Source organism: Toxotes jaculatrix, chromosome 2, assembly GCF_017976425.1.
Source record: "Toxotes jaculatrix isolate fToxJac2 chromosome 2, fToxJac2.pri, whole genome shotgun sequence".
NCBI lineage: Eukaryota > Metazoa > Chordata > Actinopteri > Toxotidae > Toxotes > Toxotes jaculatrix.
Genome location: NC_054395.1, coordinates 6,112,377 through 6,140,360, shown reverse-complemented (window position 1 = coordinate 6,140,360; position 27,984 = coordinate 6,112,377). Strand labels below are relative to the sequence as shown.

Here is a 27,984-nt window from a genome sequence, read left to right as displayed (position 1 = left end):
ACAATGCCTGGCCACCTGAGATTTTGTTTTGTATTTATTTCGTTTTGTTTGTTTTTCCTGCCTTGTGTTATGTCATATGTTATTAGTCCTTTTCTGTTCTCAGGAAGATCACACACACGCACACAGACACACACGTGCGCACACACACACATTTGCATGCACATCATGATAAAAAAGATTGGAGTCAGAAAAAAAGAATCCACTGTTCAGCTTTTGTAATTAGAAAACACTTGACATCTTTGAATCATTCCATAAAAAGATAACTGATTTCAAGTCCACTGCTCCTTTTTTTCTTTTTTTTAAAAAAAACCCATACAGTACCAAAAACAAAATAAAAAATGAATAAAAATCAGTTTACAGAGTGGTTTGTCAAAGCACAAATATGAGGAGAGCATATACACATTCACATGGAGCTCAGCTGCATGAACATCAGCTGGAGGGTGTTAAGGTCTGTTCTTAAAAGACATAACAACACAGGCAACACACAGCGAGTTGTGTTTCACTATCACATAAACAATTAAGACAAGAGGAGGTGTTTTTGTGGACAAAGGATGGGAGGAGAAGAGCCAGGGCAGCATTCCTTTCATCATCATCATCATCACCATCACACAGTGAAAGCATACAACAAAAACAAGTGCTGAATTTGTTTTTATCAATAAATTATTTGTATAAATAAGGTCAATGATAAAAAATAAAATACAAGAGTTGTTAGGCAAAGCTGCTTTGGCACATTTCTGGACTTACAGTACTGTGATAATTAGGTCCAAATATTTGTCATACTGCATGTCATGCCAATTGTGCGTTAGCTTCGACAGCTCCAACTTACAAGCTGCTTCCCACAAACTCCCTGTTAAAGGCTCCGTCACACCAGCATTTCAAACCGCAGAACTCTGTGGCAAAGTCACTTCCTTCAAACGGAAAAGTCTTTGCTTGCAGGGCTGAGGTACGTCAGTAAAACGTTTTCACAGCAAGTTCAACTATGGTGAACTTCCACAGAAGAGAGAGCTGGAGAGTCCAAGGTGTGGCACGCTACCGTAGCTCGTTAGCTACACTGCATCAACCACTTCTACTTAAGCTCCTGTGACGGAGCATAAACTCCACAAAAGAGGAATGGTTAACAAACAGCTGTGAGACAGGAGCTGAATGTACAAACAACTTCTTGTTAATAAACTGTACGAACCAACCGATGTGTGAGCTTTGTTCCCTCTTCATTATTGGGCGAAATAATGCTCAGTCCTTAGAACAAAATGCCAGGGGAACAGAAATGACACAGAGAAATTAGTAAGAAGCTCAGAGAGAAACTGTGACTGACAAGTGCCAGCATGTTCCCAAGTATTTCACCAACTAGTCCTGCAAACACTTCCTAAGTCACCACTCCTGTCTCTTCTAAACATTTCAAGTTGTAATCTCCCTTCTCTAAAAACATCCACATCATTCTCTCTCCTCTGTCCTCCTGTTATTACAGAGAGGCCTGAACTGACTACAGCCCCTTGACTCACCCAGGGACTCACCTTTACTGTCAAGCTATGATGTTAAACATAGGATAGTCTAGGGCTTATAGAAAATGATGTTAGTCAAAGGCAGCCACAAACAGAAATCAACAATATATTATCTCTAAAAACCACTCTGATGCCCGTCTGTTAAGTTTGAAATGTACGGCAGGAGGCGATTAGCGGAGCAGAGCATAAAGTTTTAAAGTACAGTCCTAATCTAAACATAAGGAGTAAATCACACAACATACTCTTGAGAAAGGATCTAAATTCCAGAGTTGGGTTTTTAGTTAACTGCATTGTTACGAATGTAAATGGGACTTTTCACTTTCACGCCCTGGAACAAAGCCTGAAAGTTTGGTTTCACTTTGTTAGCACAGCTAACAGGCTACGACTGCTTCCTCCATTCTGGACTTGATTGATTCAGTAATTTAGAGACCGCTTGAACTGCTCAAGGTAAAAATTCACGTCAGAGTTCTCCAAAGTTGAACTTGATGCAAAAAAAAAATGTGTGAATTTTTTTAAATCCCGGTGTAACCAGGCCTTTACACACTTTCCAAACCTCTCAGTGCTTTTGTTTTTTTTGTTGTTTTTTTTGTTGTTGTTTTTTTTAAAGTGCAGCTATGCAATTTCTACAGAAGAGAAGCATCAAAGCTTTTACTACTCAACAGGCAAACAGAGCAATCAAACCATCAACCCAGTGTGTACATCTGTTTCATGTAGATCACAAACGCATTGCGGTTTTCTTCCTCTCTTTATTTCTACTTTTAAATACAAGCCAATTACGAGTTATAAATCTTTTATACATGTGTTTAAGTAGCTATCAAAAATACACATGTGCTTTTCTAATTGAAAATATATTTGTGCTGCTTTACTGTGACCAATAGTATATGTTCACATTATATCAATACAAGTGCCTTTAGATACTCTTGGCTTAAAATATGACATGAAAATGATTTGGCATCGTTGTGTCTGGTCTGGAGGTGGCACCGGTACAACATATGAGACCATGACTTTATCTGTGGGTAGCAAATAAAGCAGTGTAATGACCTTCCAGTAAAGGGGAAAGAACAGAAGGAGAAGATGGATATAGATGCCTTTTTGTCCACATAATAAATGCTTCATACACATGGCATATAATATACACCACACAGGTCTGTTTCACTGGTTTTGGGGGGGATGATGACCTGTGATGTAATGACAACACAAAAACAGAGACGTCATCAGACTCACATTCTAGTAAGTCATTTCAGCTGACGGAACGTCGCTGTGTGATATCTTTAGAAATGATTCCTAGTACATACAAAAATTGTGTGGCACTGCCCTGTCGTTCAAACACGCAGATACACACACATGCACACACATGCAGTCACAGCAGGATTTTGTTCCAAGAGAGCAGCATGTTAGAAATCATTATGTACTATAAAAAGTTGTGTGTGTGTGTGTGTGTGTGTGTGTGTGTGTGTGTGTGTGTAGATGTGCACAAAAGCATTCTGGGACTGTTTGTGTTTTGTGTGTCTGTATTTTGTCTGTTGTTTTGTCCATTTGTGTAATTGCATGTGTTTACATGCACACGTGTATGTTGGGGGCTGGTGTTATTATGGCTGAGAGAAGGCTGTTGGTGTAAAAAAAAAGCAAGCACCCTCCCACCCCCCAAACACACATTCACACATCCTGCATTAAGCAGCACCTTCACATACACACATACAATCAGATAAAGACTCAGCGGTTAGGGGGTGTCCGACGTCATAACCTGGCGTGCAGGTTGACGATAACGCCCTCTTCAGGCAGGTCTTTGACAGGCAGGTCGCTCATGCTTCTTACTCCGTGGTCGGTGCTTTCACAGCTGCTTTGAGGCGACTCGGGAGGAGGCTTGTACAGGATACTGGCTAACAGGAAAAAGATTGCCCCCAGAACCTGAGAAGGAGCGAGACAGATGATAGTAATGAGGAGGAAATGTCTCAAAATACTTTTGGTCCATTGTGGACTGGGTGACCTGGGCCTGGACCCAGATAAGCAGCAGATGATGGCATGATGACATGACATGTCTCAAACTGCACAGAAAATATTTCAGAAACAAACAGAGGCTCTAAATAATCCCATTTAAGCACCAAAACTGGTATTTACATTACTTAGAGGAAAGATATTTATTCCATTTCTTGCTAAGCCTACAATGCCTAAGATCAATTTTTTTTTTCTGGAAATGATATTTGTGAAAGCGGGGTTTGTTCTATATTTTTGGACTGGATATTTGCATATTCCCATCATCACATAATCTTTTTTTAACGGAGAGTTTCCTGGCGTAACACTGGCTCTGACAGAGAGTGTTGTGATATGGCAGGTTGTAGTCCTAACGCCTGGGCTGAAAGATTCTCAAAGTCTGCTTAGAGGGTGTTTTTTTTTATAGATTTTTTTTTTTAATTTTACAAAACAGAAAAAGCCCTCCAGAAGTTTCTGAATGTTTGGGTAACATGTACAGGTACAAAGGAAATAAATATCTGACAAGTGAAAACAAGTCAAAAATGTCTCCTGATGTCTTTACTGCAAAATCAGGCCTGGGTTCCAGTCATTAATGAAGGAGTCAGGTTTCACTGTTGCTACAGAAAATCATAATGAAGAACTCACAAAAACATGCTTCAGAAAAAGACTGTGAAGATACAAAAAGCCTTCCAAGATGCTGGAAAGCGTCTTTGGACAGTAACTTTGGCTGCTGACAGCTCTGTTGAGTCTGAGTTTGGAGTGTGTAATGCTAATACAGCAGCTGATGTAGCCTGGAATCTGGAGTCGAGGAGAAGGCTTCGGAGGCCTGGTCTGGCCAGCGCTTTAAGTCAGTCTGACAAAACACTGTTACTCAGTGTAGCAGAAAAATCTTATCTTCAAAAATACAAAATGTACTGTACTTCTGAAGACTGAATGTGAGTTAGCCTGTGTGTTAGTATTACCTTATAGATGATGCCAGCTACTAGTGTATACTGGCTCATGGCTGAGTTCTGATAGAGGTAGCAGGAGCCCTGCTCGCCACACTGATCCTGCCACAGTAAGCAGGAGATGTCAATCACAGAGCCAAATGCTATGGGTCCTGGAATACCACCTGTGAGGAAAACAGCGACACAGATTGGACTAAATCGTGGCGTCTGTGTGCAGAGAAATAAGCACTTTGGCTGGGATTCACAGGTTCAAAGTAAACTTAGTGAAAGAAAACAGTTGGCTTACCAAGTGTGCGCACAACTATCCACTGGATGCCAAGTCCGAAGGATCTCTGGCTGTCTGGCACACACCTACGCAGCACAGTGTTGGTCAGACATACAGGCATACTGAGTCTATAACTTCATTACAGTGTAGTTTGACACTTGGTTTGGTTTATTCCTCTGTATCTATCTATCTATCTATCTATCTATCTATCTATCTATCTATCTATCTATCTATCTATCTATCTATCTATCTATCTATCATCTATCTATCTATCATCTATCTATCTCTTGCCTAGTTTAACATTTTCTGCACGTTTTTGTTACTTATAGGAGGACATGTCCTCTGGAACCAGTTAGGGTTCTTTTTCAAAAAGTCAAGTTTGAACATACTTGAACAAATGAGAATGAATAAGAATCCACCAGATTTAACTTTGGCCACTAGTGTCCTCCATGTTTTATTTAGTAGCTTGTTTCACTGATGGGCATGCAACAGGTTAGTAATGATAGTGAACTTTAAATATGGCCTCTGTTAGACAAACTATTTTCATGCTTACAGAGTAAATTTTGAATTCAAACAAGTCACCGCAGTTTGAATATTTGATTTTTTTCCCACATTTGAACTGAACTCAGCAAATGCACCAGCCATTTATGTAGCATTGGACTGATCTCTGCTCACCACAGCCACTTTAATTTGTTATGTGCCTTTTTCTAGTGTTAGTTTTTCTGCACTTGATGTTAATGTTAGAAGTTTTTATTTTTTGTTGCACCATAGGTCTGAGAGTAATGTAATTTCAATCCTCTATATGTGCTGTACATATGGCAGAACTGACAATAAAGAAGACTTTGACTTTGACATGACTTTGACCTGACCCATTTATCAGTCTAACTCTACTTCAGATGTCACTCTTCAGCATTAAATAGCCATCAAATATAAATAATAAAACTATTACCTGTATCCAGCAGTTTTGGTTGGTACCTAGTTAGTATCTCAGCATATTTAGTTGCAGCTCAGTATATTTATTGTATTTTACTGTTTAAAAGTATTTGTGCCTGTAAACCACTGGTACGGAGTATGGAAGTGGCTTTCATGATTTCTAAACTTGGAAAAAACCTCTGCAAACGGTGAACCTGAGATGGGGACATGTGTGGGACACCATGAGGTACATATTAGGATATTTGTCTTACCACAAACATGTAGAATATTTTGCACACAGGGACTGGGACTTCTAGTCTGGTTCGGTGTGTGAGCCACAGATAAATGTACCACTGCTGTTTCCATGAAAGGACTGCAAGGTTTTTGGTTCTGCTTTAGTATAATATTTAATGAAAGCACTACACTGTCCTCAGATTAAACCCAGACCTCGCATTTGGCAGAAACTGGGTCACTGGGCCATCATCATTATCCTGTAGCAAAAATCTGGAGTGGATCAAACCCAGGAGAGGTTCTCACACTGTGTGTAAATGCACAGTCTCTAATGTAATACTCATGGGTAAGGAAGGTAAGTTATCATTATTTTCCAAGTAAAAAAACAACAATAAAAAGTAGTTTAGTATCATATTTGTCCCACTGGGTGGTACCAATAACACTGTGAGCTCAATGAACTAACCTAACAGTGCTGGCCACAATCAGCATCTACACTATTACAATTTGTTTGTTTTTTTTTTTTGTTTGTTTTTATAACAACCCACCTGAGCGTGGCAGTGAGTGCTGGGATGCTACAGAGGAAGGTGAAGGAGATGATGATGAAGAGGAAGGAGAGGAAGGCTGACATGTGGTGGCAGGAGCTGCCACACTTTCCTGCCAAAGCAAAGCCCTCCTCACCCCAGGACACATTACCCACCACACAGCTACATCCAGAGTAAACCTAAAGACACACAATCATACACACAGACGCAACGGTCATTATATTGTTAATAAGTGTTCTCTACATATTTTTTAAAAATTAAAGAGTTTGTGGAAAAATAAACTTCATTAATCTGCACATTTATGCAGAAACGTTCATCAAAATCTCATCAAAGAGAAACATGTAACACTTTCAGTCTGGCTCTGAAATATATATATATATATATATATATATATATATATATATATATATATATATATATATATATATATATATATATATATATATCATTAGCAGACGCATACCTCTTCTGAACAGTGGTCTAAAAGCTGCTTGTTCAGAACTGAAGTTGTTTTTCAGTTTTTTAAACAAGCAGCAAAATGCATAAACTACAGTTGACAGTAGCAAGTAATGAATTGACTGCTTCACTACTTTAAATGTAGCATATCTGTCTAACGCCTCAGTGCAGTGATGACTGTCAGTGCCACAGTGATATGAATAACCAGATTACTCATATCATATTCCCCAATGACAAATATCATACAGTTACAACAGGGACATCAGTGTCATGTCTCAGTGCACTCAATGACACACAAACTCTCTGTTTTGGTGACATGGGTAAAGCTGAATGGTATTAAAAATGATCGAACTATTAAAATATCATTAAATCTTCACCATACTTTCGTATACACTGTGCGTAATTGTATGTGTTTCCATAATGTTAATTTAGAACAACTGCTTCATTTGAAAAACATATTATTTGGCATTGAAATGCCTCAGGGCTGTTTTAATGAGCCCATAATGAATGGACAGTTTACAACATGTCTCGAGACACAGAGGATAGTGTGTGTTTGAGCTGTTTCCCAAGCTTGAAATTATGATTGAAGAACCCAATAAACATATTTCAGAAAAGTCATAATGTCTCATTTCTGCAAGAGGGATATCTTCAACAAATGAAAGGGAACATAAAATAGCATATATATATATATATATATATATATATATATATATATATATATATATAGGCTTTCCCTCTTTGGCTTTTTGCTTTTGCCCAAAGTGCCTCAGATCCTGGTAAATCACATCTAATTTTCCTCTAGTCAGAGTGGAGTGACACGAGCAGTGTGTGTGTGCTCTACCTGTTTTCCAGTGGAGCGTTCGGTATGGTTGATGGAGCTGCAGCCAGCGTGGCAGGGGGAGTAGTACATCACACCATCTGCCCCACACACAGGGTTATACAGCTCTCTGACACAACTACAGCCTGCATTACAGCCCACTGTCAGGTTCTCCTCTAAAGAAGAACTGCAGACACGAGGACGAGGAGAGACAGATGTAAACAGACAGAGAAAACAATGGGAGGGCAAAGAAGGAAGTCATTAGTTGGCATGAATTTGCTTCCTCAGGATTTCTCATACTGATAATGAATATTTTCACTGCTGTACAAGTCAGGAATGAGCTGCATGAACTGTTCATATCTCACAAATCTAAATGAAATGAAATTCTCCTGATTACTTTCTACATCAGTGATCTAACTGAGCCAAAAAGCAATAAACTAATTGCAAATGTTCCGTCCCATATAAATAATTAAATTAAATAACTTTTAATTAATGAAGTGAGTCAGCACTTCTTCTTCTTCTTCTTTTCTCTCTCTCTCTCTCTCTCTCTCTATTCATTATAAAAGAACTTCATTTGTGGAGCACTTTAGTTCAGCAGAGAACGTATTTCCTTTGTAACTCCATCCATTTGCAGCCTCTTTCTCACAACTAAACCTACTAAAATTTATAGTTACCACTTATATCAAAGTGGTAGCATTAACATTACTTTCAGTTGGCTGTGTAAAGACAGCAGGAATAATGTCGGCTGTCAGTGGCCTAAAGGTAAACCTCACTAATCTTGCAATAGAGGAGAATGACTCCTGTAACCTTTAATTTCTTAGAAGGTATAAAAGATAAAAATTCATTTGGAGAATGAGACTCAATTACACTGAAAACATAAAATAAACAAAACTCGACTAAAACTTAATAATAGCAAGCAAGTAAAATGGGACTAAAGCCAGTTTACATTTTAGTAAAAAGACAACACAAAATCAAAACTGAATCAGAATCACTCGGCAGAATTAACACTGTGCACCTGTTTGTAAGGTGCAGCGTGCTGGGCTTGTCGTATAGGTGTTTGTACTGGTCCAGCTGGTGTTTCTCCATCAGTCCGGACTGGTACGGTGCTGTGACACCAGCCATTGGCACGTTGGGGCAGTGGATGAGAAAAATGAAGATGGCGAGCAGGCTGACCATCGCGCATATCATGCAGAAACGGATGATACCTCGACAGCGCAGGTTCAGTCTCTTCACAATGTAGCCGCCCAGGAAGGTGCCACCACCTCCTGCAGGTACCACCATGTATCCTGGGAGGGGGACAAGAATAAAGAGCCATGCTGTCAGGCTGCAGCCCCACCCTCAGGCCATTAAAGGAAACTGCACCTTAGATCAAACACTGACAGGAAGTCTCGAATTGGCCAGAATACCATGGAATTTGAAAATGATTTGCATAATCTGGTGTAGTTAAATGATAAATGATAAAACAACGCTGAGCAGCACATTGTTGTTGCTGGGAAACGTTCAGTGGCTAAAAAACTGTTGGATTATAGATATTTTATGTCTCCAACATCTCCAATGGAACAGCTCAGGGTTCAAATGTCTGAGGTTGTCTAATTGGAAGTTTACACCATGTTTGGAACTATGGGTTAGAATCAAAACAAAAAATTACACAGAGCTGAGACGTTCATTTGAAACTCATTTGAAACTCATTTGACCAACCGTTTGGGATTGGTCTGGTGCTCCAGACTTAACATACTTGTGTTGCATGATTTTACATCTTTATTAGTGACTTACCAAACCATGTAGAAGCCTCGGATGCACTGAGACTGAACTGCGACTCCAAGAACTTCGGACCAAATGTGGACATGCCAGCAATGAGGGTGGCCTCAGTAGCTCCAGCCAAGCACAGGAACAGGAAAGTGGGATTCTTTAAGAGGAGCAGCACAGATCTGGGAGGAGGGTAAGAAAGAATAAGGGGCAGCAGTGTGTGCACCTAACTGAATAAACTTTTGCTTCCTTTTTAATTAAAGCAGTCCACTCTAATCTCAGCTGCCTGGAGATGTTTCTAATACCGTACAGATGAACACTGCACCAGATCCAAAGATATTTCATTATGTTACATAATGTGCCGTGATTATCGTCTTACCCTGTCTCTGTAATCCCCAGTGCTACAGATATGGCGTCACACTGTGGTTGTTGAGATCAGAGTAAACACAGTTGTCAGGTTGGAGCTTCTCTGACAATGTGACATGTGTTTCCTTTATATTTGAATCCACTGATGGAAAGATTGTTATCAGAAAAGAGTAGCATGCATGTGTGCGTGTTGTTTGCCTGCAAACTTAATTCATTCACAATAGACAGGGCTCGAGTTTACACATAATTGAGGGTGTGTTTAGAATTGGAGCAACTTGCTGGAGGCTGGTTACTACTAAGGATTTTTAAATGGTGTTTACTTTTCACTCTTCACACTGACAGACATTTAACATGAATTTCAGGGAGAAGTAGCAGGTACCAGCAGCAACAACGCCAATAAACACTAGACGAAGTTAGAGAAATGAACTGTAAGTGTGATCAGCTATTGCAGTGATGCGCAGCTTGTGGAGGATATTGAAGCAGGAAACCAGAAGAACACAGACATGCTACACATATTTTTAGATACAGAGTGACTAACACTCTCTGAGGATATCATTACCCCCAGTGACTATAGCAAATAAACAAAACACCCTCCCACTAACTCTAGCACTTGCTTGAGAATCATCACGTTTTGGTTTTAAGTTTTCTTCAGACTCAAAGTAATTCATTGATGTTGTCTGTACATCCAATGGCACACAGGAAACTAGATCTTCTAAGAGAGAATTTGTTGAACTTCATTTTCCAAAATGTAAACAAAGTCAACAGCATAAGTCACTGAATCCAACATTATACAGTAAAGATTACACCTGTTCTTAAAAGAAGAATTTCAGCGTTTAATGTAATATCCATTCAATACCGGATCACTGCATGCTAATATCTGGTTCTGCACTACAAGCGAACAGCAACTACCTTGGCATGTCTTTAACTGATTTGCCAAACTGAGGGTCTGAGGCTGTGGTATGACTTCCATCCTTAAGCTGGTGGGCCTCAGACACCCGCATGGCCACATACTCCTGAGAGCCTGCAGGAAGAGAGGCGGAGGGGTGAGTGAGACTGTGAGTGACAGGGTGAAACTGCACCAATTTCTCCCTCCATTTGAAATAAAAATGGAAATATGACTGCTCTTTAGCTTCTTTACTTCATTCATGTTATCAGAGAGAGAGAGAGAGAGAGAGAGAGAGAGAGAGAGAGAGAGAGAGTGCGTGCGTGTGTTTTTGCACAAAGGAAAAGGAGTGGTACCCGGCAGCTGTCGTGGGTAGCCTAGGATGGGGAATGCTACCAGCAGAGCTGCTGCTCCTCCTGCAAGGAAGCCAATCCACCAGGCCCCGACCCACAGAGGGTTCTCTGGAGTCATCTCTGTCCTGTGAACACACACACACACAGAAATGGTCTGAATCATTTTTACAGATGCTGACTACAGTTGTTCTACATACATCTGTCATACATCATGTCCTCCATTTTGTTTGGATGTCTGAGTTCTCAGTGTGTGCATTTGCCCACAGTCTACCCTCCAAAATTACACAATAGAATGAAACACAGTCCAAAGACATGTAGATTAGGTTAACAGGTGACTCTCAGTCTCAGATGAATGTGAGTGTGAATGGTTGTTTGTGTCTTTAAGTCAGACCTGTGATAGACTGGTGTTCAGGGTGAAACCCTGCCTCTCGCCCCAACATCAGCTGGGACTGGTTCCAGCCCACCTGTGAGCCTCAAAGGATAAGTGCTGTAGCTGATGGACTGATGAAACTTTGTGTTTTGTGTATCGACACTTTTTAAAAAAATGTTTTTATTACTGCATGTGACCACCTCTCCCCCGTCAATTCATTCTGATTTCAGAACTGAGGATGAGGCTGACTGACAACAACAGGGAGTCACTTTGGATATGTGGACGGATGATTACCACACAGTCAGTTATCTTTGTGTCACTTTTGCATTACATTAAGTGAAAACAGACCGGGTGAGTGTTTAGCACACACTGTTCAGTACATTACGCAAAACAGCAGATAACCTTAGACCAGCCATCATGCAAACCCTGCTCAAATACAATCTGGATGAGTTTTAAAATGAGTGACTGTGTAACCTCTGTGTAAAATTAACATTACAGATACAGGACAGGACTTATAGTAAAGGTCGGGTCAGGTCCGGATGTGATTCAGACATAATGGTGGGTAATGGGTTAGTTCCAGTAACGAGCTTTGTACTGGGTGTGAGTACACCTGGAGACTGAACAGTTTCACTCGATTGTGGAATTCTTGAGGACATTACATCCAATTTACACGTTTGGAAAATTTGGACACTCAAATAAAATGCCAAGGAGCAAGTGTAGCGCACCATATAGTACGCAGCCCTAGTGTACTCTAGTACACACTACTCTGTTGTTTATTCTAGCCTGTTCTATTTTATTATACTCTGGTTTGTTCTAATTTGTCCATTCTCCCAACGACAGCAGACTCACGTCAGGTGGATCTCAGTGTAGATGTTAAGGAAGTATCCTCCAAGCAGGTAGCCTGCTGCCGGGCCCACAATGGCTGCGGTGTAGAAGACCCCTGGGTAGAGAGAGAGAGAGAGAGACCACAGAGACAGGCCATGGGTGGGTCAGTACAGTGACTGTCTACTTCCTGTTTCCTACTTACCTCTTCCTGTTCTACAGGTCAAAAAGGCCCATTGTTCGTTACCGGGCTCTGTATTTACAAAGTTCATGTTTTTGGGAAAAAAAGAAGCTTGAAGTGAGAAACTGTGTGCACGTGTGTTTGTGTGTTTTGGTGAGAACTGAATGTCTGAACGCAAATGTCCGGACATTAAACCGAACATTAAACAAACTTTACCCTGCCAGCTCTGTAGTACAAAGTCTGTATGATGTCCACATCTCCAATGTGCGAACAAAGCAGCTCACTGTCTGGAGAATTGTCTGCTCTACCTAGGTGGCAACACCTCAACTATACCAAACAGAGTATTTCCAATACATTTGTTGTGTGTTGCATGTGTGACAGGGAAACTCTGGACAATGTCTGGACCTGATTCTCTTGACATCGTCCAGAGTTCACACAAGAAAACAGCTTAAGAGGGTCAAAATTACAGGGCCAGCACTTAATCTCTGGTAATGGAAACAGAATGATGAATATCATAGATAATACATTGATGAAAATGATGGGTTAGTTTCTACACAACAAGCTCCTTCATCTGTGTCCAGTTTTCAGTAACAGAGGTAACAACAGTTCTGTTGATTGGACTCATTACACAGGGTCATTAGGGAGACACATAAGTACTTTATCTGACCCTCGGGGGAAAGTATCACAGAAATTGGACACTTTGTGACAGACATATTGGCATTTGTATGCTGACGCTCAAACACAAATCTTTATTCATATTCATACAAACAGCAGATGTGTCTGCATGCAATTACTAAAAGATGCAGCTGGAGGGTTTTCCAAGTATCATTATTTGCATTGTATCATTGTTCAGTGCAATCAAAGCAAAGTAAAAACAATTCAGCATTCAGAGAGAAAAACCAGCTCCTCCTCTTCACTGCCCAGCTGCCAATGTGAGCTGAGACTCTGACAACTCTGCTCTCTGGCTGTATGAGCTGAACCAGGTGTTCGTGTCTCAGTGGTGCACTGAGAGTGGTGAGCAGAGAGGTAATACTGTCAAAGCCTTTTGCCCTAATGAAACACTTTGTTTAGCATAACCAATGTGTGGTTTATAGAGGGCTGAACAGTTGGACAAAAATCAGTTCATTAGTCAGAAACCAGTTAATTAACTTAACTTATTAAATGTTCAAGTCATTTTTCTAAGCCAAAGTAGTGAACATTTGAATAGCTTCTAGTGGCATTAAAAGGAATATGTTTAGGTTTTGGACTAGTTGTAAGACAAATCAAGACATCTGACAACATCACCTTGGACTCTAGGAAACTGATGATGGATTTTCAGCCAATAAATACAGCCCATGATACATTTTCATTCTTAATAAGGGATGCACTCCAAAATAGGTTAAAAATTGCACACCTGGATCATTTATCTAAAGCAGGACCAACCACTGTGGGTGTTTCTGAAAAGACACAGTCCATCTATTATTTCAAACATTAAATTACATATACGCAATGGTCGAACATAAACGAACACTGGCCTGCAGAGATCATTTTAACCAGACAGCCAGGAGCTTATTTTCTGTTGTTGTAGCCACAACTGAGTAAATCTGCCTGAGACAACTGTAATTTTTGTGACTAGTTAAAACTTTCATTTCAATTTCAATTTCTTTTTTTTTAATGACTAAACTGGCATCTGAAGAAACATACAAATGAATATGGAAATGAACACAGCACACTTACACACAATGACAAAGAAAAAAGGGGCCAAAGAAGAAAGAGATTATTATAATTTAAGTAAAAGTAAGATAATAAGAGTCATTATTGCTGTTATTTCTACTTAAAAACATTTGGTCCAAAGCAAAACCTAAAAGAAACATGTTGTACTAAATGAATGACTGATGTGACTCACCTATATACACAGGCGCATAGTTGGACTTGACGTTCTCATCCAGGTATGTGACCCCTAACGTGTAGAGAGGCGTAGCTCCCACACCATGGAGAAACTGGCCCAGCATGAACACAAAACGATAGCTGGACAATCCCCCGCCCGCCTTGTCCTGGCACGGGTTGGTACGGTTGGCGGAGCACATTCCTGTTTGCTCGGGCAGACTGACCTGGTAGGGGGGTGTGGTGAAGTGAGGCAAGGCAAACACCAGGGAACCCAGTGCCATGATCAGCACCCCCCATCCCAGCCAGCGAGGCTTATGGCCCGTCCCACCAAAGTAACTGACGAAGGCCAGGCAGACACAGGCAGCGATGTCGTAGGAACTGGCGATGAGGCCGGCTTGGTAGCTGCGCAGATCAAAGCGTCTCTCAATGGAGGTGATCACCGTGTTAATGAAGCCATTGATTATCATCCCCTGGAGGAAAGAGGCCACACAAAGGAAGAACAGCACCCAACGAGGGGTGTTGAAAACTTGAATAGCTTTGGGTGTCAGAGCCCCCCAGCCACATAGCTGATCCAAGTCAGTGGAGATCAGCTTTAATCCAATGGGAGTCTCTGGATGGGGTCTTGTTTCCACCCCATATATCTGACCGGGGAGTGAGGTGGCCCCAGTGAAAATGTGCGGCCGAATGGGGCCATCAGCTCCGGGACTGCCGGGGCTTCTGGGGCCTGAGCCTATGGGACTGCCTGTCTGGGAGTCCACGGGACTGGGGGTGTCCAGAGAGGGACCCCCACTGAGAGGGCATTCCTGTAGGTCCAGGAGCTCCTGCTTGGAGCTGAAGGAGGCGTCGGCATTAAGCAAGACTGGCATTGCCCCTCTGAGGGGCAGGAGGAGGATAAATGTGGGAGGCCTTTGAACTGGTGGGACAAAGTGTTATATTTACAACCACAACGTAGGAAAAAGCAAATGTCCATCAGCTGAAGCTGAAGGGGAATTTGTTGTGGTTAGGACTCTGTCAGACTTGTCTCTGAAATTATGTATTCTTGGCTTGTATTGTGTCCTCCATGTGTCCACAGTGCTGAATGTTTTGAAAGGGTCTTCAGGTGCTTCTGTTCACCTATCTGTACAAGGCTGTACAGGTGGAAAAGACTGCTTCATACTGGCGTAGAAAAATAGCATCCTATAAAGAGAAAAGACAGAGAGAACAAATAAATGGATTTGAACCAATCACTCTAAATAAGGACCTAAAGCTTTTAGTAACTGCATGAATGAATGATATATATAAATCTGAATGGAGGACTCAGAGAGACAGCTGAGAAAATATATCACTACCGGTACCTCGATACTATCTTCAAATTAAAGACATCAAAACAGTCGAATTTCGATGTCTAGACAACTGACATTGTGGCTGGCCGCTATCTTGGCTGCCTCATGTGGATGCCAGGGCAGGAAAACACACATAAACAAATCTACTGTCTTATGTGCACAACATCACAGTGGAGCTGTAGAGAATGGATTCAGCTTCCTACAGCGCGCTGGGACTCCAGTTATTCAAGCTTTTCTAATTACACAACACAATCTACAAAGAAATTAGTATTAGAAGTCGCACATAAACACACAGGCTGAAAAACACAAGCTATAAAAACCTCAAATAACACACATGGGTAATGAGGCATAACAAGCACTCTCTGCTCCAGCAAGCATAAATACAGATCACAGCCTTCATTAAAACAAACATACAAACAATGTGCAGATCTGTCTGTTGTATAACCAAATTTCATTTCATTAATTAGTGCAGCTTCAGACGTGATATCTGCATTTCTACTACAACTCACAGTCTTATGGTAATGCACTAACAACACTTTATAAATGCATCTCTGACTTATTATTGCACCTTAAAGTGAATTAGTGGTGAATATTATCCATAAGGTTTACTTTTACAGCTCACTCATTAAAATCACATTTATGCACACTTAAATGTTAAACTGTTGCTGCTAAATGCCGATTATAATAACACAGATAATATTTTTTTATTCTATATTCTGGAGCCATCTGCGAACATTAAATAGATGCTGACACAGAAGAATAATTTACCTGATCTTAATAGCAAACCTTGATTCAACAGGTGTGTGTGTGTGTTATCTTTAGAGGACACCTGTTATACATTAAATAAAAGTCCTGTTGTTAAGGAGAAGTTTGAAAGAGGAAAAGGAGAACTTCCATCACTGACTAATTTCCTCATAAAATCAATTACAAGTCAACATGTTCGCTGATAAACGTCCCACACTTAAGCTCAGCTCCGCATGTGATGCAGCTGGTTACCTACATCATATTACAAAGCCATGCTGTGAGCTGAGGGACGCTCCTTCAAAATAAGGTCCGTGCATCCACAATGTGTAAAATCACTGCTTCTAAAGTGGCTCTTCAATAAGGAATTTCCTAAGCTTTTCTGCATAACAAAGTAGGTTTTACTTAAATTACATATAGTAAACCCTTTCACAGCAGCATTCAGGCTTTGAAAATGAAATCATATTAATTAACTGACCATAAAAATGCACCTTTACCATGAACGCAAAGCTCCAAAGAAATGTCAAATTGTAAACATACAATATGAAATCTCCTACCTCCATTCCCACTTATGATAGTCAACAGTTCTGGTGACATTTAACAGTGCAGGTATCATGCAAAAGAGTCGGCGTAAAATAAAGATGGAGAGTCAGAAAGGGGTACCCATACTAGGTCCTAAGCCCGTCTCTCAAAGCCTCTTATAGTCTAGCGCTGAGGCAGCACGTCAGCACATTCACACACCCCCTTAGCAGAGTCCTGCAGGCAGCCTGGAGGGAGGGGAGAGCTCCCAGCCCCCGTAATCCACCCGATAAATAACTGCTCACTGCTGCTGGAGCTCTGCTGCCTCCCATTGGACGTGAATTGCATCTTTTGATCACTTGTGCTTCCGTCTTTCCACACCGACACACACACAATAAAGTCTGAAAATCTGAAAATTTGTATTATCGCTGTCATTTCATATGCAGCCTAATGTTTGAATGTGGGGGTGTAAATTAACATTTGATCTGGTAATGATGTGTTTAAACTGCATGATCACAGATGGAGAAATCAAGGCTGTTTGCTGACTTTGGAAAACTGTGAGTCAGTGGAAGTTCTTAAAATGCAACAACGCAGCAATGGTAGTTTTTGCCCCCTGGTGGCTCAAATACTAACAGCAATTTTTAGAACTGAAACCAATAAGTAGTGAGTAAAATGGCTGGTGCCAATCCACCCCAGCTCATTACTCTGCATGAACATCACTGAGTAAAGAATACCACAAGGTCTTGACAAGCAAAGCCGTTTGCTAAACAACATGCTGCTGTGAGCTGTTGTCTGTTCAGCTGATCGCTCATAAGCAGGAATAACAAGGTTTGGGAGGGAAGCCAGAGCATAAAAACCAATTAAAATGTTTTTATGTTTAATTGACAGGTTGATGGATGACCAGATGAATTTAAGACCTTGTTTCCCGTCCCTGGTGGTCTGAGGAGGAGGAGCAGGAGGTGAATTCTTCAGTACGGAGTTGGAGGAATTTGTGAGGCGAGACATTGTGAGTAGGTTTTATAAGCCATCAGGAGAGGCAGGGTAGGGGACACTAAGTGGATCATGATCAGGTGATGATGAGATGACCAGATGTGGGAGTGTCTTGAAAGTTGAACCAGGGCACTCTGTTAACAATGCACTATGGGAAGATAATACCCTCCTGTCCTACTGTTTGTTTGTTTGTATATAACTGCTTATGAATAAAACAAATCCAGAAATGGAAAAGTTCTCACCGGGTTATTTTTTTCTTATTTCATTGCTATCTAACTCTATATCTTGCCTTTTAATGTTGGTTTTCAAAGTGAGATCAAAGTGTGCAGCTGTAATATAAAGCAATGGGCTTTACCCTACCTACCGGGTCTTTTATGTTCACAGCAGAAACTTATTTGCCTTGGACTGAGGAGTCCTTCCTCTTCTCTGATACACAAAGGCTTTTGAAGTATCAAGGGAAAGTCTTTCGTGTGGTTATTACACATCTAAGACACAACACACTTAGATGAAGTCTCAAACTGTCAATCTTACTCAAAGATACCGTGTTTGCACACATTACAATGGAGTGAAATCTATTTTTTACTAGAAAGAAAACAGCAGCAGAATATCTATCTGGTCAAACTGTACAGGACACACAGTGAGACTACAGTAGAGCCACAATGCATTCAGTCCGATGTGAGAACAATTAGCCCTGTTTGTACTGATGTAATTCCAGGAACTAGCTCTTTGAACTTCAAATATGAAAAGCATACATCCCTAAATTAAGCTACAGCACCATTGTGCATTTGGCCTCACTGACCCTGAGCATGTCTTTAGGTAAATGTAACAAAAATTTGAGTGTTGTTTGTGCAAAGAAGATAATCACAGTCTTGATACCAACCTCAGAGCTGGTAGAGCTCGCTGTGTGCAGGTGGGAGCCTACAGTCAGCTTTATTCATCTCATTCTGGACTTGTAAAAGTTGATTTGTGGCTCAATTTGCAAGTACATGACTACAGAGATGTTTGATTACTGGGACAGGCGGATACTTGATTGATATTAGTTACCGGTTTGGGGGCCACCTAGGAGATGCCCTGAGGTACAAGGATGTCATGATGTCTTTACAGCTTTGTGACGTAGAGATATTGCGGCTGATTACAGTTAAAGAGGTTTGGATCCTGGGAGGTGTCACAGAAGAAACAGTCTTCATGAATTGAAACGATTATCTTGTTTTCAGGTCCTTTGAACTTCTCATGTGCAGATACTTATGTCATTGTAATTCAGTGTGAACTTTATAGCCTTCCTCAACTACAAAATGCTATGCATTGCTTGGTGTGGCTGTTATGATTTTTAGGTAATGGAAGAGATATGCATTGCTTTTTACAGATTTATAGTGCCCTCAGACAAGTGTGAAAGTGGAGCCACTATTAAGATTTGAGTCAAGAGGCAGAGAATGAAAGAGGGGAAATCATGTCAACCAAACTAAGAACTAGACCTAAACTAAGATCCTCACTGGGTGGGTGTCAAGACTGCTGCTGCATGTAGCTTGTCTCAGATCAGTGAAGCGCTTGACCTCACTCAAACCACAACAAAAGAGACACCCAAACTTAGGCTGCATGTCTGTCTGCCCCATGCTGCTTATGTCCTGCGTCCTCTCTCTGCGTCTGTCGGTTTGTACTTACTACCTCGCATCTATTTACTTTTACCAGCATGCGACATTGCTCGCTGTAGGTTTGTTTAAAGTATGTTAACTGTAATAAAGTGGAAGTGATGTGGAAATGTTCTAATTTTACTTAACTGCAGTAAATTAAGGATAAGCATTTTCTGACCTGTTTTAAGTGGCTTTATTTACACAAAGTAAAGTTTACATGACAGCATATCCATCTGTGAAATATATATATGAACACTGTAAAGTTTTAAACTGCCTGTTTACATGACTACACAGTGTTTCTTCTTTAGCCACTAGTTCTGTAATGCTGTAACACTGCTGCCTAACTTCCTTAGATCCTTAGATCTAAGACCCTTCATTTCCCTGGGTTTGACAGACCAAATTTACACTGCTGCTCATGACTTTGGTTAATCTGCTTCAGGGCTTTCATTCCTGAAGTCACAGTGACTGCTCACTGGAATATGCCCAGAACTTTCCACAAAGCAGATGGCAGTGGAGGGGATAACTTCTTTTGTTCTGTTAGCAGAATTGTATAAATAAAATACAAGAAAATGTAACAAGACATCCTTTGGTAATACATATACAATATAAAAGAAAAAAAATTGTCATTATTGTCATTGTTTAAATTTCAAATAATAATGTTAAAATACTATTAATAGTGACAATAACAATAATAAATAATAATTTTTAAATTAATAAAATATATTTATATATGAGCAAAATTTCAAAGAAGTGTGCAGTCACGAGTGGGTGAAGAATGTAAATGTCAAGCCAAAAGTTTATTTTGATGGAGCTTTTTCTCTCATTCCCCTGGCTTTCTATAAGGAACTGACTAACTCATTTTTTCCCACCACAATCAGTCAGTTGGTTGAAGAGCAGGTCCAATTTCAGTCAAGATTTTCCTTGGTTGACTACAGCCCAAGAGAAGACTTAAACACAGCAATGCTCTCAGCTAAAAGGTAACATTAAGTTAAAAAAATAAATGACATTACTTTTAAAGCTGTATTAAGTCAACTACTAAAGGCAGTGGCGTAATGATATGCATTAGCCTCAGGTCATTGCTACGCTGCTTGCAGATGAGGCCTTAGATTACCTGAAAAGTCTTGTTGCTTTTAAAAGACAAGTTTGTTGTCCTTGCTATCCATGCCACAGCACACACAACTTAATCACCAGACATATTTGATAGTCAGGTCTTGTTGATGTTGAATAGGTCCATGCAGGTAATGTAGTTTATTTGCGACATCTACTGGCTATTAAAATGCACAGCACATTATGTGTAAGACTGGTTTCAGGCTTGATTAACGTCTGTTTGGCAGGAGCCAGCAGACAAATGTATTCAAATAGTGGTGTAAATCAACATTAGTTACTGCAGGGCTGTTGTACAGTGCTCTTTTTGATTGGGTAGGTTTTCCTCTTTGCTGTGTTCTCAGACAGAGAGTTAAGATCAGAGCAAAGACTGACATATTGCAGGAGTTAGACTGGATTGGATTTGCTAATGATACACCTTTCCAGAATTCACAGTTTCGTCCTTTTTCATGTTTGCATGTTTTGCTTAAATTAAAAACATCAGACCAGACTTTCTCTCCACAAAGCTGCATTCTTAATCATACAATCCATCATTTTGTGGTTTGTTTTCCCTTTAATTGTCTTTCAGCCTAAAATCAATTGGATGAAATCTTGTTTGAAAGCAGTTTGCTGAAGTTTGACTATAATGCTCATTAATGGTCTTGACTAAAACATGTTCGTGTGAACATTTTTGTTGATTAATCTGATGACAATAAATAAATAAATATAAATAAATAAATAAATAAATAAATAATAAGGATGACGGTGACTAATAACAGCCTTTTTTTTTTTTATCTCAGGACTACGACTAAGTCTAAAAACAGCTGACAAAATTTAAGAAATTATTTAGATACACATGTGGGAACTCATGCAATTCATAGCCAGAATACTAGCATCCAGGGAAGTTCCTATCTGTTGATTTGGCTGGTTCCAGACCTCCCAGTACAGTAGTTGCCCATCTTACAGTAACCCTCTGGGGCCCCACTGCTACTGTGGGGAATTAATGGGATGGGACAAAGTAAGCACTGACCCAATAATGCTCTTATGCTTGGCTGCAGCTTAGAGAGCAAACATCAACTAGCCCCACAGGCAGCAGACAGCACTGCTCATTTACCCCTCTCTGGTGATGAAGCGTCGACAGTGAGGACAGGAGCAGAAACAGTACATTTGTATAATATGCAGATGATTCTGTGCTGTTATATATAACATTTCCTGATTTGAATAAATATTCTTCAGGGGGATTTTATGAGGAAGTATGAGCAAAAAACAGCTTCTAGTTTATGCATCCTCTTGGCCATGAGGGTCCTGACTGCCTGTGTACAGCCAAAAAATTATCCACCACACATACTGCAACATATGAACACATTCCCCTATGCAGACGACCAATGTAGTAACAGACCCATCTGAACAAAATGTTTAGGCTGCACACAAATGGTCTGTGTGGACTTTCATTGACAGTTCGTGGATAAAAATAAAAATTCACCACAGGGACCACACAGCAACACAGACATGAAAAAGGGTTGAGCAATATGACTTTACAGTAGTAGACAATAGACAGTGTAGACAATGCTGGAAATAACACATTAAAAACTACTGCTAAACTACTAGATGCATTGCCATGGGATTTCAAAAATGTAAGCTAACATGCTACACTAAGGTGATAATGGTAAGCACTATACTTGCTGAACATCAGCATTGTTATAGTGAGCATGTTAGCATGCTGATGTTAGCATTTAGCCGTCAAAGACAGTCAAAGTACAGTCTCACACAGCTGCATGGCTTTCTATGGCTGCACTCAGTTACTACTGTATGTTAAACTCTGAGTCTGTTATTACATATGATGAAGTGCATTGCTCTGTCAGTCACTGTCTTTCTAAGTCAGCACTGACCTTCCTGTCTGCTTATTTGTGGTTTCTTTATTTTTTTGAAGGTTTATTACACTGTCATATACATAGATACAAGATGCAATTATACACCACAACATGAAATAATATACACTATATTAGCTTTTATCTGTATCACCCACTCCTACCATGTAATATATTAGAATAATAAAACACTTAACAGAGAGTGGGAGGGAAGGAGGCGCGACTAGTAGCCCCAGGGCCCCTAAGCAATCTGACCACGCTACGTACAACCTATTTTGTATTGTATCAGACAAACCCAAAGATTGCAGCTATTTGAATGTGGTTGGATAAGTAGACAAATTTTCTACATAAACTGTAAAGTGAAGACCATATAATTCACTGAAACCATTGCAATGGTGCAACCAAGCAAAGTCTGACGTGCACAGAGTCACAAATGATTGATATTATTATTGATATTTCAGTAAAGGCCAAATGTTGTTGTGTGTCACATGCTCTGTGTTGGATGAAGTAAAACGCACACAGACACGTGTCCAAAACAAAATATTGTATGCATAGGCATAGACACACATAGTCACTCATACATTAACCTGCCCTACATCTCACAGACATGCCAGCACATGTGACCTTGCTGCCTCCTCTTGATGGTGAAATCAACTGGAAGAAATGACCTAGAGAGCCAGCCAATAGCGGGCCTTAGATTTCATATACGTTAGCATAGTCTAAAAGGCAACTTGCTCAGAATGAAGCATACATGTGCATGTGAGATGAAACCTAGAAACCTGCCGACAGTGCTCAGGAGGAGGATGGAAAGGAGGATGTGGCGGGATTGGGGGATTGAGGGGGAGGCATTCACTAAATCAGAAAATTTCTAGGAAATCAACCTCCCTCTCACACCATTGTTTCACAAGACGAAAATGACAGCAGTGCTGCTCATTGTGTCCTACTGAAACTAATGTTTCTACATTTGTTTAGTGAGTCATAGTGGCGTGGAGTATGATGTAAACTCCCCCGCTCTAAAAACAGATTTATCATTAATAATTCGGTTTTTAGATGCTTTTCCCACGAGCCCTGTACAATCACAGGTGAGTCAAGGGGAAGAGTGTAGTTTGGTCATGTCTGTAATAAGGTTGTAGAGGTTTATAATCAGCAGGAATAACAGCTAAAAATGTTTTTAAATGACTTTAGACTAGAAAGTTGGTAAATTTTATGGATGTGGGATGTGAATGAAACCAAAAAATGGTGATGTATTAGTACTCTGTCTCAGGGACAGGAATTTTAAGATACACCTTTAAACCCACTTTTATTCTCTGTCTTTTAACTATATTTTGCTGGTTTCTATTTTTATCTGACTCATTGGGTTTTAAACTGTGGTTAAACCTGTTTGTCTTGTTTCTTTCTCGTGGGTTATTTGCTTAACATCTGTTATGTATTTATGCTTATAAGGACATGCACTGCGTGCCTGTCTTTGTGTAGCACTCTGGTATAAACCGGTTTGCTTTTTAAAATGCTACATAAATGAAATGAACTTGAAACTTAAAGCCTGAACACGGGTAGCTGACTTGGCAGATAAAATGAAAATCTTACAGCTTAAAAGTTGCATAACTCAGTTGCCACTTAAGAGCACAACACTGCATGTGCAGCAGTGGTGAGTCCTTTATCCTCCTCTAGGCCCATCTGTTTCTGTGAACTGGGTCAGATAATCTCTTCAAATTAAACTGCATTAGTTCTACACTATCACTGAGTTGTCTTTAAAAGAAATCTGATGTTCCACGTTAGGTACACCTTGTGATTTTACACTGTGTATCGCAGAAGACTAAGATTGAAATCAGTGTAATATAATACAGCTCTGCTGACAGATTAAATCACAGATGAAGGGGACAGGACTGATAGGTCTCTTAAGACAAGAAATGCTGAGTCACTGCTCTGACAGCCCACACACACACACACACACATTCACTTCACTCATGATAAGATCTGGATGAGAATACTATGTACTCAAATTTGCACAGCACATAAAGATAATAACTTTTGTGATACAGTCATTATTTTACCACAGACTGAATATGAAGCAATAAACAGCTTAAAGCATCTGGTTATGAGTAATAGCAAGTAAAACAGGGTTCAGTCAAACTGAAAACTAGTGTCAGACCTACATGTGGGGTCATTTAGTCCCATTATACTTAGCCAGTGAAATCGCAAATCGCTACTGTTAGATCTTTCTCCTCATGCTAACACCTGCACACAGCAGCCAGATGACAAGGACCCTTGACTGCTTTTGTGATACAAGCCTGCACATCACCATTTGTGTGCGCGAGCTGCATTTTTACCAAAGCAATATCCGGAAAGGGACAGTGTCTTAATCAGAACCATGCTTCCTCTGTGACCTGCCCTGAGCTCTTCTGAAATTTCGAGTCTCCTTCTCCTGCACCGTTCAGATACTCGACGGAACAGTCTGATATTTGGGAAATATGCTTATTCTTATTCAAGCTCAGAGTTGGATGAGAAGACCGATACAGCTCTCATATCTGTCTGTTAAATGTTCAGCTGTTGAGACAGCTTAAAATTGTACATTGACCTGAAGCAGGGAGAAATAGCTAGCCTGGCTATAGTTAACAAAATCGACGTACCAGCATGTCTAAAGCACGCTAATTAACATGCTGTATCTTGTTTGTTTCATCTGTTCTTCCCATCTTTGTTACTAAGCTAAAGCTCCCCCGTGTCACTGTACTACAATCTAGTAACATCTTTCATCCGGCTAACGTAACGCAATTTGAAGTGATACCTTAGCTTAGCTTTGCTTAGCAAGGCTTAAACAGATGACGGATCTAGATGACGGATTTTCCTTAAAAGGGTAAATAAATTCTGTTGTAAAGAAAAAAAAGAACTGAAGAATCCTTTAACTGTCAAAAAGTGTTAAGACAAAAACATATAAACTCAAAGTCCACTTGCCGGCCTTTTCAGAGCTTTCAGCTACATCTCAGTTTGCTCGGTGGTCAAGGAGATAGCTCAGCTGTCACCGCACTTTCAAGAATGAAGTTTTCAAGTTTTATTTTCCAGATTTCTTTCATGTTGATGTTTTCTGCTCATCCTACTCTCGCCACATCATCAGTACGATTATGCTGAAAAGGGAACTGCATGATACTCTAAAATCGTCGCAAAAAAAGAGACAGTTGACTCACAAAATTCACTCACTTATTCCAGTTAGCAGTCACAACACACTGGTGCACATGACTGCTGCGACATCTGACAGTCACTGTCAAACGTCATTAATGGTTTGGAGATGCTGTTGTCACTCACTGAGCACATTGCTGTGCCTACATCCTTTTCATTGATTCAGTTAATGCAAACCTAATAAATAATGTGCAAAGACCAAGAGAACAACTCTCAAGGCGACAACAGACAGGACGGTACAGCTGTGTCCACAGCCCACATACTGTCATATTAGATTAGGCTGCAATAGAAACAGTGACATGTATGTGATGGTTAATTTACATTTATAATAATTTAGAAAATGAAGAAGCTCACACCGACAAATATTTTTCATTTTTCTTGATAGTCTTCGCGGCCACCTTGTGTTCTGTCTGCTCAACACTTTCACTTTGAAGCAGCAGCAGTGCAAAATGTTCTGTTTGAGTTAGTAACTTCCCACAGAAATGATAATGTGTTAAGGTAATGAACAGTAAACGGTGAGAATGAACAGTGAGATAGAATTACAGTAAAACTGTGAAGCTGCATGGATTACATACATGTTTCCAGTGAATCCTTTGCAATTTAAATCCAACAATGAGAGCTACTGTGTAGAGAGGTATTTGCTGAATGGAAATACATTTTTTCTAAGCTGCATCAAAAACCAGAACAGATTTCTTAAGAAATCTTAAGGGCCCCGTGTAGTCAAAAATGTATTCTGACCTGTTTGAGCTTCACTGTACAGAATGACGTGCTGAGTTTGTTTTCACATTCATCTGTCACCTCAAATCTCAGTTTAAGACGAGCAAACTCGAGATGACTTTCTGACATCAAAATAACATTATACAACTCACAGAAATGTGATGTGGAAGTCTGAAGCCTCTATACTTAGGATGGACTTTACAGCCAACAAGACCTCCTGTGCCCACAACTCTTTTGAAATGAAATGATTATGACTATTTCCATAATAATGGATAATGGACTTTTCAAAGAAGAATGCAATTTTAAGAATTTTTAACTATATTACTTACAATTATAAAAAATCATGTGACACCCAAATTACTCTCTAACCCAGTGTTTTTATGTCAACATGTCCAGATGGGACCTTTAAGCATTATAACTTAAAGATATAGATGTAAAATATCCTGTACCTCTTCACAGCTACACCACAGTTAATCTCTGGAGATCATTCAGTCCGACAGACTAACAGTCCTGTGAACCCCCCTCTGAACTTCGTCTGATTCATGTCTCCTCCATCACATGGAACCCACACACACTGCTGAGGCTCCCCGGTGCGCACGTGTGGGTGTCTGGCCACAGACCCGCACATCCATTATGTATTGTGTATTTAGAGGAAACAAAGCATGCAAGACTGCAGACGACACGTACACTAATCGCCCACAAGTGTCAATCTTCGGTCATGAAGGCTACGAAACGCTTTCACAGCTGCTTTCAGGAAGCTGATGCAAGACTGATGGACCAGTCTGATGCTTCTCAGAACCCAGACAGGACTGAATGGAACTGACTGTTCATAATGAAATGAAACAGAGAAGGTGATCACACAATTAGGGATCGTTTCGTTGCTTTATTTCTACATGGTAGCCCTTCCCCCTGGAGTCTCAGTAGCTGTAAATAATGGTTTTAAGAATCTGGGGAGAACTGTTCAGATGTTTGACAAATTAAATCACGTGGTAGGTACACTGTATGATGAAAGGTATGATTCTCCTCAGATGAGCTACGGGCAAATGTATTCTCCTGATAATATGCAAACATAACAGCACTGAAGCAGAAAGCCATGTCAGCATCCTCTAATACCCGCGACATTCTGTTGCTTTGTTTTGAATTATAGGCGACTGCGGACTACATGGGTGTTGCAGGCTTCCCCATAAATGAAGCTACAGTATTTGCTACAGCGTAGTATTGTATGGCAGAACATGCCCATGGATTAGAAAAAGCCCCATGTGAAGGATTAATGTATCCAGATGCTGCTGATGAACAAGCCTTTTGTTCATTTCAGCCATTTTTGTGTGTCATACAGACAGCAGGAAATGTTGAAGAGAAGCAGCCTCTGTGAATATTCTGCACCGATCGGGAAAGATGTTGCAGATTTCAGAGGAAATAAGCAACCGTTTCAGCTCTGGACATGGTTGGACATCCACGCTGCTGATGCTGAGCAGCAGCCGCATCAAGCGCATCATCCTTCACAAATCGCCACCAAGTCTTACACACGTGAAATAAACGGGCTTACCTTGAAATGCGCGTTTATTAGTCCGGTTCTTCTCACACAGGGTTCAGTCATTGGTGCCCTGTCGGAGGGAAAGGTGAGAAGAAATGCGTCTCATCAGTTGTAACGCAGCGTGTCAGCGCCCTGGTTTTATGGAGAGAGCGGGCTGTGTGAGCGCTTCTGTATGGAGGCTGAT

At 40.4% G+C, this 27,984-nt stretch overlaps 1 protein-coding gene across 1 annotated transcript; it reads right to left on the bottom strand.

Moving 5' to 3' along the window:
- Positions 1–286: 286 nt before the first annotated feature.
- On the bottom strand, positions 287–27,932 carry slco4a1 (solute carrier organic anion transporter family, member 4A1). The gene is made up of 12 exons (XM_041055730.1): positions 27,813–27,932; positions 14,247–15,403; positions 12,208–12,298; positions 10,992–11,113; positions 10,662–10,773; positions 9,414–9,568; positions 8,656–8,926; positions 7,665–7,827; positions 6,371–6,546; positions 4,704–4,768; positions 4,433–4,581; positions 287–3,407 (listed from the first exon to the last, which is right to left on the bottom strand). Exons 2-12 carry the CDS (start codon positions 15,091–15,093, stop codon positions 3,237–3,239), a joined length of 2,322 nt encoding a protein of 773 aa, XP_040911664.1. The 5' UTR covers positions 15,094–15,403; positions 27,813–27,932; the 3' UTR covers positions 287–3,236.
- Between the last annotated feature and the right edge of the window lie 52 nt (positions 27,933–27,984).